The sequence below is a fragment of the Pristis pectinata genome, chromosome 23 (assembly GCF_009764475.1).
Source record: "Pristis pectinata isolate sPriPec2 chromosome 23, sPriPec2.1.pri, whole genome shotgun sequence".
In the NCBI taxonomy this organism is placed as follows: domain Eukaryota; kingdom Metazoa; phylum Chordata; class Chondrichthyes; order Rhinopristiformes; family Pristidae; genus Pristis; species Pristis pectinata.
The window spans coordinates 6394878-6406081 of record NC_067427.1 but is presented as its reverse complement, the minus strand read 5'-3'; the positions used below and the strand labels follow the sequence as shown (position 1 = coordinate 6406081).

Genomic DNA, 11204 nt, shown 5'->3' with positions numbered 1-11204 from the left:
ATCTTCGTGGATCAAAGTAGCTAGTTTAGTAAGCAGTTATTAGATGTTTCAGAATGTACATTAAATCATCACTGACTCTACACAAGATTGTGGGCTCTGTACACATTGGGAATGCAACAGCAATCTCATTTGGTGCAAGTGACAGTCTACATCTGGCAGTTAAAACGTGGCCACATTTGGGATGTGAATTGTTTTATTGACCTATTAATTCCTGTATCACTAACCACAAGGCACAAGCAGTGTTCTGCAGGGGTCGGTGTTGGGTCCACTACTTTTCACGTGATATGTTAATGATCTGGATGATGGAATTGATGGCTTTGGGGCCAAGTTTGCAGATGATACAAAGATAGGTGGAGGGACAGGTAGTGTTGAGGAAGCAGGGAGTCTGCAGAAAGACTTAGACAGGTTGGGAGAATGGGCAAAGAAGCGGTAGATGAAATACAGCGTAGGGAAGTGTATCGTCATACACTTTGGTAGAGGGAATAAATGCGTAGACTATTTTCTAGACGGGTGCGAATTCAGAAATTGGAGGTGCAAAGGGACTTGGGAGTCCTAGTGCAGGATTCCCTAAAGGTTAACTTGCAGGTCAAGTCGGTAGGAAGGAAGGCAAATGCAGTGTTGGCATTCATTTCAAGAGGACTAAAATATAAAAGCAAGGATGTAATGCTGAGGCTTTATAAGGTGTTGGTCAGACCACATTTGAAGTATTGTGAGCAGTTTTGGGCCCCATATCTAAGGAAAGATGTGCTGGTATTGGTGAGGGTCCAGAGGTGGTTTATGAGAGTGACCCTGAGAATGAAAGGGTTAACATATGAGGAGCATTTGATGGCTCTGGGCCTGTACTTGCTGGACTTTAGAAGGATGGGGGGGGGGGGGGGGGGGGCAGTGTTGAATTTCACTGAAACCTACCAAATATGGAAAGGCCTGGATAGAGTGGACATGGAAAGTATATTTCTAGTAGTGGGAGAGTCTAGGATCAGAGGGCACAGCCTTAGAATAGGACATCCCTTTAGAACAGAGATGAGGAGGAATTTCTTTAGCCAGAGGTTGGTGAATTTGTGGAATTCATTGCCACAAACAGCTGTGCGGGCCAAATCATTGGGTATATTTAAAGCAGAGGTTGATAGGTTCTTGATTAGTAAGGGCATTAAAGGTTATGGGGAGAAGGCAAGAGAATGAGATTGACAGGGAAAAATAAATCAGTCGTGATCAAATGACAGAGCAGACTCGATGGGCCGAATGGCCTAATTCTGCTCCTATGGCTGATGGTCTTAAGTCATCAGTGTTAGTTAATATCTCCTACTTTTATCACAATAAGGTTCATTCCATCGGTCACATTGGTCATTCAACAATAGATGCACCTCATTCTCCATTTATCTGTTAATTGGTCATCAGTTATCCATTTATGGGTCTCCTCTACAATTCATATTCAAGACACACAGGTTTTCACACTTTGGATAGAAAGCTGTGGTGAACATCTCCCCCCAATGGATCCATTTTTTTTACCCCAGAAGCTCAAATGAAGACCACAAGGTTGTTGCATCATGAAAGCAAAAAGTTTTATTTAAGATTTCAACTACATTTAACTACCACAAGGAAGACTTCTCAATCCAGGGTGTAGTCCAGTCAGAAAGTAACACGAAACGTTTTAATACATTATCACTGCCACAAATTATTTCCATGACTCAAATCAGTTTCAGAATTGCATACAATACAAAAAAGGGAGAAAGGAGGGGCTCCCCGTTACACAGGGTGAAATATACAGTACTGAATACTGAATCTCGTATGCATTACAACTTTTTTTTGCGTGGTTTAGTAATGACATGACCAACATTCAAAATGATCTTCAGTATTTACAACAGTTGTACTGTTTGTGTTTAAGATGATAACCAAACCTTTCACTTTAGGATTATCCTTTTAAAAGAAGTTGCTAGAGCAACCCTGATTTCTTAAAAGATACAATGTACATTAGATTACATGAAAGGAAATAAAGAGTTAATTACAAGATGCAAAAAAAAAGTAAGAAAGACAAACTACGGTGTGAATATTGTTCAGAGGTAGTAAGTGAGCACTCTAAGCTACAGAACATGTTGAAATTCTATTGGTTCATATGAGTTTGCATGAGGTAATAAAGCTGTGTCTTGATTGGTGAGATGTATAAATACTCTTTACCTACATATTTACAACACTCCATGTGAACCTTGCCATTTCCTGCCATAGATAGGTTGAAGTAGCAAATCTGAAAAAGTATGAATGCTGCACCCAGCTAGTACTGTAAAACCCAGGCTTCAGTTTGCATTAATTCGGAAGCAAAGCATTACGAAGGCTGGCATTGAGTTAGTGTGTTAAAAAAGGAACAATTGTAAATAGCACTCTGTTATAACAAGTCTGAGAAAAAAAACAATATCAGTTCTTGGCAACCCTCTGGTTATTTATACATAGGTAATAAAACTGCTCAACCGATTCTTCCAAATGAGTCTTTATTCTAGTTGTACAGTTGTAATAAACGAAATTTGATCAAGATTCTGATATCATGTAATGCTTCGTTGTTCTAAGCAAGCTATCAATTCTAGATATCTTGCTAAAATAGTTTTAAGAAGCAGCAAGAGTTTAGCTTTGCTAACTTCATTAATTTATGACTGTCTGCCTTGGCACCAGCATTCTTATGTCTTGCAGTCAAATTGAAACATGCATTCATACCTCAAAAGGTCAAGATGCTTCACAATAACATCTTACACATATAAATCTTCAATCCATGCTTTCACCCTTCGTGGATTTCCATTACAAATTAACTTTTTTGTTCCATTTTAAAAGTCTGAAAACACTGGGTCTATTTAGTTCTTTGTCTCAACCACTGACTGACTAAGGCAAGACTGTGCTATACTTAATAGAATTAATGTGGACTTCCAAAGGAACCCAATCTGTTCCTCTTCCTAAATATGAAGTGTACATTACTTTTTCTGCTAAAGAGCAGGGTTTTACAGTAAAGCAGCAGGTGACTGGGTTACAGGAAATCCACTTTTCTTCTCCTACTGGTCAGTGCTAATCAAGGCCTATTGGCTCAGGGAATGGATGTTGCTAGGAGATCAGTTAGAGGTATCAGAGTGCACACTTCCAGGTCCTTCTGTTGGTGAAGTCACAGAAGATGGAGTGGTTGCATCTTGCCATCCTCCATTAGCCTTGAAAACACAAGTAGTGTGCTGCAGTTAAAAATCACGATAACTTGTGAAATGTAGTAACACATTTTCTTTGCCCTGAAATTGAAATTTAACCAGGAAAACAAATTTGTAGACAATAGGAAGTATACTTCCATGAAACCTTGTACAATGCAATGCTATAGCTAAAAATGCTATTCCTTTAGAATGCGCTGAAATCTAGAAAGATTTCATTAGCAAAAACACAAACATTTCTTTTCAATGTTAACTAAACAGAAATGTTTTTAACCACCCAAATCACATTGAAGACATAAAAATGCATTCACGTTTCCCCCAAGTAATAGCTTTGTCTGAGAGAGACAATCACCTTCCAAGCTGGATTTGTACAGATGAAATGATCAGCAGCATCTAAACAAATTAAGTCTTTTAATAAGCACTTTAACACAACTTTAATAATCGCCAACTGATACGTAGGTAATTTCCTGCAAACTCGTAGCACAATGCTGCAATCTGCCAGGGAGCAGCAGGCAAGGATTTGCATCAGCGATTCTCTGCAGGGGAAGCTCCTAACCTCACCCATGCATGCGGGCATGTGCCAAATTCATCCCTGGCATGGTCACAGCGGCAAGAATGGAAGGAGACTGAGGCAAGTCACCTTATGCACCCTTCCGCTGGGTGAAGGTTGGCACAGACTTCAGAGCAGGCTGCCCGCCCTCTTCTGAACAGTGCAAGGGGATTGCAAAGGAGAGGAAACAAAATACAATTTAAAAATTAAATGTATGAATAAATTCCCCTATTTTTAGCTTCTTATCAAAAATTTGCCATGATCCATTCTCTATCAGAAGAGAACATGTACCACCAAGTGATATCCTCCAAGGACTCTGGTGACCGCATATCCCTTATCTGGGAAAAACCTTCCTCCAACATCCTCCGTGCTTCACCTGCACTCAGCATCCTATCCATGATGTGTCCACTCAAACCCTCCACCAGCAATCTGGTCTTTCTCACCACACCTTCATTCAACACCTTGTCTTCACTTATCTACTTCTGCAATGCCCTGCTTTTTACTTCAAGCCAGCCTTGCTCCAGAGCCTCCTGTTTATTAAACTTCTTCTTGGGTGACTCAACCTTTAAAACCTTCATAGTTATTTGGAATTTATCCGCACAGCTCGTTATTATGATTCTGAGGAATTAGTGTTCTGCAGCTGATTTAACACTTAACATGCATCTTTTCATATTTCTGTGGCCACAAGTGCCCACATACTGAGTTCTTGATACTGGGGTCATGCTATTTGATAGGACTGACACATGTATTAGAAAAATCTAACCTGGATCACTCTGCCATACACTTGCACGATTATTAGGCAGCACTGGAAGAGTGACGTGAAATTAAAATAGAATAAGAGGGGGAAGGAACATCCTTTATTGCAAGGACAAAGCATTGCTTTACATAGATATTAGTTTAAGAAACAATTCTGGTTGGGCTGGGGTGACCAGAGGTGAAAGAGTTCAACTAACTGTCAAGGCAAGAGTCCCGTTTCGGGACCCCAGATACAATTGCAGCACAACGCCTGGATCCATTAGTGTGGATTCCATCTGTGAAACACATCAATTTCAAATTGACTCCTCATTTTTCTTACATTTTAATTTTCTCTTCATCCATACTATTCTCCTCTGTGCACCTTCTCCAGTCAGGAGGGCATGGTGATTTTACCTATTGACCAAGTGGGAATGAACATTCATCAAACCTGTAATCAGTTAATTCCCATGCCTCACACAAATTCAAAATTACTAAGAGGACCTTTCAATTCTATTCCTTGCTCTCCCCATTTTCCACTGTCTCCTTGGTCCTCCTAAAATATACGATACATAATCTAGACACACAAAATATATATTATGCAAATTTGTCACAAGAAGAACACTTTATTACAAACACAAAATGAGATCTAGCTTGCAGGGCTGGGGTTTATTTTTTTTTCTAGAGACAGCCCAGTTTTGCTAGTGGCTATAACTGTCACTAGCAAATTTCTTCTTGCACTAGCGCAACCGATCAGAATCAAAGCCAGCCTGATGATTGGGGTGACAAAATGAAAGGTGAATCCTGGGAAGCTGAGACACTGTTCCGTGGAGCTCATTAGGAAAATCTTGCTAGTGTTTAGAATACTGACTAGCAAAACTGAAAAATCCATGAGCAATCTGCTGGGCAGCCAGTATTAAATTCAAGCACTGATTATAACTGCTGTCAGAGTCAATCTCCTGAAAAGTGCTCACATTCTATGCAGACAACATTATTTAGATTTAGGAAAGAAGAATACTCAGAATGCCCTGCTTTTAAAATAAAATTTTCCCAAGATCTTGAATCATCAATTCAGGCACATCACTAGTTTTAACTCCTGCAGGCTCATACAGATCAAACCGATCTTACATGGCAACAAACAGGGAATGATTTCTGCTGACATAAGGAGAGCTGGCAGAAACAAGGCAAATATTGAAAGCAGCCTCTTGCAAATGAAACCAAGCTAATCTGCTTTGCACAAATTGATAATCCATTCCACTCTGCTTAGTGAATACCTGATAACTGAATGTTTTTCTTACAAACACAAGTTGAAAATCTAAATCTGTACCTATTAGATTCAGTCCTATCAGCTGTGCACTACTGCACGGTCAAATGACACAAAACCTACAACTGGACGTCACAGAATTCACCGTGTGCCTTGTTAGTTCAACAATAGCACATTAAAGACAACTTCACAATTATTCACCATTTAAAAATCTTGTGTCATAATTAAAACCATAAACAATCCGACAGAAGCTTTCTATGAGTTCTTGAGAGGGAATGAATAATTAGTTCCTTCAAAGCAAAAAAAAAGAAAAAATGATAATTCTGAGTCCTAAAGACTTCGAGTTATTAAATCATTCAAATGCAGATCTTCAGACAGAACAAGAAAAAGGGCCAGAAATAAGGAGGTCAGCAATGCAAAGGCATGTTTGTATGACAAGAAGCAAGTAGTCATGTTATGGTGGGAATGCAAAGTGGCATCTCACATGAAGTTAACACCTGGCGCAGAGGGACGTGTTATATGGCTTACTATGAGTTGGGGCAGTGAGTCTTTATCATACTATTAGAAAGCATCTTCCTGTTTACTGTTCAACCAACAAATAAAAATTTAAGTTGGCATTTACAGGGTGCCAATTACTGTTGACAAATATTTATTCACTTTGCTTCAAGCCCTCATTTCAGTGTGAACACATTCAGTTTGCCAGCAGCAGGAGTAAGCAGAAGAAGATGGACATCTCTGGTCCTTCTGCAGTAGCCTGCTTTGTTGATCTCATTAAGCGTAAATTAAATGTGAATTTTGAACTTGATGACACTACTGTATTCCTACATAAACCACTGGTGCTCCTTACATTTGCATCAGGAATGAGAGATACGAGAAATGAGTTCTCCTGATGTCTTGGCCTATAGACGCAATTGTTGAAATCAATGTCTGATCAAATTTCTGCTCTGGCAGACAGCTTGTCGCTACATATTTTTATGTCAGTCAGGAAGAGGGAAGGTGCAGGCCTCGTGAGTTGAGGAACATTGAGTGGAAGTGACGGGGCAGCCCTTTCTGTAGGGGCCAATGTGAGCCACATTGACTTTGAGTGCTTGCGGCGAAGACTAGCCTTTGCTCAAGCCTCCCATCGCCAAACATCAGCAGCAAAAAAAGGTTAGCGTATGCTAATAATGGTTTATTTATAATGTGGCTAATTTCCAAAGCAATCCATCTGCATTACTATAAAACTATAACCTATACCAGTCATGCATGCTGTCAATAATTTTTTTTATATTTATCAATTTATGATATGGGTAGCAATTTTTTACCCATCCTTGCAGATACTGTGTATATTAACAATTATATTTCCCTCATGGGGAATATGCTTTACATCAGCATTTCCAAGTTAAATATATAAAGTTCAACCTGCACCTTTGGATTTTGCCAGTTCCGTAGGCTTCTTGGCAAATGCACTGCATTCCCTCTAGAATGGCTATATTTAGAATAGAACATTTCCTATAACGCTATGAAGACAATACAATTAATCAGAAGGACAGTGTTTAAAGAATAATTTAGTCATTGTTATCCAAATTTTGGAGATTAGTTAAGTATGCTTAGCTTATGATCCTTGCTGTGCCCAAATTTAATCTAATTCTGGGGAGATGATGTTGCATACATTAATAGGGTCCTGCAGGGACAGCTGTCAAACTATATCCCTTCCATTTAAAAAATAATAAAGATCTCAACGTCCATACCATAGCAGAGTGGTATAATGCACTACACTATCATAGACACCTTATCAAGCCTCATCAACGAAGATGGAATTCATGACTTCAAAATGCTGCAGGCAAGGACAATTTTACATTCCCATCTTCCAACCACAGAATTTTGGCAATGATATATCCAACACAGTGATTTAACATTTTTTTACATTGGATTTAAAGTAATAGGACAAAAGATCTCCATCTTTACCTTTATTTTATAGACGGTGCATTTCTTGTTTAAAAAAGAGCTAATTTTCTTACATAATCATAAATTCTTTACATAAGCATTCCATGAAGGAATGTATGGTGCTTTGTTCTTTCTGGATAATGTAACCCTCTCTGCCATCAAAAGCTGAATTAAGAAACTATAATGGCTTACACTGGCAAGGCTTTAGTTTTTCTTTTTCTTCTATGGACACAGAAATAAAAGTGTTCCTTACGCTCAAACTGTGTGGACTGTACAGTGAATTCCCTCCAAGACCATCACTGTATCCGCCCGTCTGATTGATAACATGACGCAGGGAATCCACCTGAAGCAAAAACAAACAAAAAGGAACATGTCAGACCTGATGTGAAAGAGCTGTCCTCTGCTTACAGGAAATGATATAGTAGATTGAGATGTGCAAGCTTGCCATCCTGCTTTCATTATAATAAGATTTATCAGTTTGTTTTAAATATTTTTAAGCTGGCACCCAGTGTGTTAAAATTTGTTTTTGAAAGATGTCAGGCTAAGCTTACATACCACACTGAATTCTGCAAATTTTGCCATAGGGATTCTAGAATTTTTTTTGCACCCAGTAAATAAATTACAGGCAAAGGCTGTCTGCAGCCAGTCAGCATGCTGTCTGTCAGTAACAATTTAATGGATCACCCTTAACAAGAACTGCAGTCATTTACTGACACTTTTTACAGAAATGATTACATTGAGGATGACAAACAGTGAAAAACTACACTGTTTGCTTGTAATACAGCCAACCACTTCTAGAAGTATGTTATTCAAATATTAGTACCAGACTCACCTCATGTCATTTACTTAAGTACCACATCAGTAACAGTTTAACTTATAAAACAATAGTCATTTTGTATTTGGAATGCTGCCTTTCTCTCCATCTAAGTGGGCAAAAAGGGAAAAGCCTCAACACTTTTTAGTGAGTGTGGGTCCTCGCCCTCCCCCAGGTGTGTAATATTTTGGTAGACAAAGCCATCTAGCCCTCAGAATAATTCTTATCTTGAAAGAAAGGAACAGGATTCAAAAAACACAAGGCATGAAAATAATGAGAGGAAAGTTTGTGAATGAATATGGCAGAAGCTTACACCAATCACCAAATTCGCCAATTTTCCACCCACCCCAGATTGCTCAAGCCAGAGCCGACTGCATTCACATAGTTTTAAAAATCAGACATGGAACATCACAAATAACGGACTCAAAACAATAATGATAATATCAAAGCAGCGAATGGATAATTTAATTAATCTGTACTTTAGGTACAGAATATTTACAGGGCTATAGGTCAGAGTAAGGCAGTTTTACTGTTTAAGCCCTACCCTGCTTCCTAGGCCCTGGTATTGGCCATTCTTCCTACCTGTGATTGCACATTGGCTCCGACTTGGGACCCTTGGTAAGAATCCCCATTCAGATTCTGCATGTTCATGAACATGTCCCCAGAATTTGGTAGGTTAAAAGAACCAGAGGAACCTGGAAAGGAAAGAGTCAGGCACCTGAATCACAGAGGGCTTTAAATCTCTCCCCAAAGTTCTCAAAAGAAAGAGCACACAAGAGAGAAACAGAAATAAAGAAACAGACAGAAAAGAAACAGCAGCCTTTCCATCACATGAAAAGCATTAAGAAAATTGTCCAGATTCTTACAGAATGAGGAGCTCCTCTTTTTTTAAATCTCTATACTGTCAAATAATGACCTGCAGAGCCCAAACCAGTGAATTCTGAAGTGTGGTTGCTGGTTTTAGTTTGAGACATACTAAGGAGGCATCATGGGACTTACCTTATTGGGAAATGACAGATTATTGTTTTCAGAATCACTGCAAAGTTTAATTTGTATTTCTAAAGCTGGGGCTTACAACATGGTAACCATGGTTGTTTTTAAGCATCAACTGTAACATAATTTTAACAGCCCTTTTCTTAAAGAAGTTTTTTTTTGTTCTGATAAAATTATGCTGCCTTCTGGCAAACCAAAACAGCTAATCTTTGCACCATGTTCTGGGACCTTTCCACTTACCGGACGTGGGTGTAGTGGGAGAGTTTGCTTGGCTGTTTTGAACGGCAGCTGCCACAGCGTGTGCAGCATTTACAGCAGTTTTTGCAGCATATAGATTAGCTTCTTCTTGGAACTTTCCAATATTCTTCTTGTACCTGATTCGTTTATTGCCAAACCAGTTTGATACCTGAGGAATGGAGAAAACCAAGTGTCAAGAGCACTGCCAAGAACTCCAAGGTATTATTACTCATACATGTCACGCCTGGGTCTATCGCAATTGAATTTTTTAAAACTTTTTCCAGTGGGTATCTCAACTAATTAAGCAATAATCAAGGATAGGTTGCAAATTATTAGGAATTGTAGCATGACATGAATCTGTCTGTCTCTTGACAGAACAGATACTCAAGGGTTTAAACATCCACCACGACATGCATCTTCAAGTTTACCAATGTGATTACACTGGAAGAAAAATCCAAAAGCACACCAAAACATGAATAATAAAGAAGTAATTGTTGGTACATTAAATACCACCTGCCAATCAAATATTGTTACTGAGCTGGATACAAAGTGCATTCTTTTCTTTGAGAAGTGGTAAGATGAGAAGGCCTGGAAATGCCATTGTTCTTTGTTTCTGGTCTGGAACAACCTGGCAACTCTACAATTTAAATCATGTTCAGTTAGATGAATATGAATAGAGTGATGTAAATCAATAATAAATGAACCAGTGTTTTGTATTCTCTCTTTGAACATAGTAAGATCAGGATCTGTGTTGCCAGGGCTAATCCATGTCCATTAACCTGTGCGGGGATCCTTATAAATTGGTTAGTAATCATTTGTACTCTGGCCAAAGGGGGCAAAGCTGGGATGATGCCACATTATTATTTTCAAAGGACAAAGCACTGCAAAAGAGCAATTGAATTTTCAGTATGTTCTGAATGAATGCTGTGGACGTTACATATCATTCACTGCACTTTACAAAACGTAGTTTAATAACAAGTACCCATGAAAGAATCAGAGGGCAGTAACCCAGTCAGGTGGTGTTTATAAACTGCTGAAACAGGCTGAATGATTGAGAAATTTCATGTGAACTCACGTGACAGAGTATAGACCTTAACGTGCACCCACGAGCTGGTTAATCTCCAAAATGTCATTTTCTCTGTGTAGTGTAAAATACTTTATCTTACTACTGTTGTTAATGGAATATTTCTGCAATTGTTACTGAAAGCAAGCTGCTAACCTAAGGGGGGGACAAGGGAGTAAATGGCCTTTATGGTGTTTAAATTTCTATCTCATGGCTTGAGTTAAAGGTTATAGCTGTGTAAATGACATTGGAAAAAAATACTAAAATCCTTTGTAATGCAAGCATGACAAGCTGGTTTATTTTTCTCTGGTAATCTACATATGGATGAGTTCACCTAAAATTCTATTTTAATACGGTCATTAGCCACTGGGTTTTAAATGGGTTACCTGAATTAAAAGAGTACACAAAGAAACTGCACACAGATGGAGAAAGAAGTGCTTGACCAGAAGGGAAAC

The 11204-nt window shown here is 38.8% G+C and overlaps 1 protein-coding gene across 3 annotated transcripts in view; it reads right to left on the bottom strand.

Annotated features, from left to right (window-relative positions):
* Positions 1–1542: 1542 nt before the first annotated feature.
* The window catches only part of LOC127582006 (pre-B-cell leukemia transcription factor 3), a 160421-nt gene continuing 150759 nt past the window's right edge, over positions 1543–11204 (bottom strand). For 2 of the 3 annotated variants that reach the window (XM_052036914.1, XM_052036915.1), the window contains 4 exons: positions 9690–9855; positions 9039–9151; positions 7896–7985; positions 1543–3179 (listed from right to left, as the gene is read on the bottom strand). In XM_052036914.1, coding sequence (XP_051892874.1) covers positions 3087–3179; positions 7896–7985; positions 9039–9151; positions 9690–9855 — 462 coding nt within the window. In that variant the 3' untranslated portion in view covers positions 1543–3086. The remainder of the gene's footprint in view (positions 3180–7895; positions 7986–9038; positions 9152–9689; positions 9856–11204) is intronic. The other variant, XM_052036916.1, reaches the window with a different exon arrangement.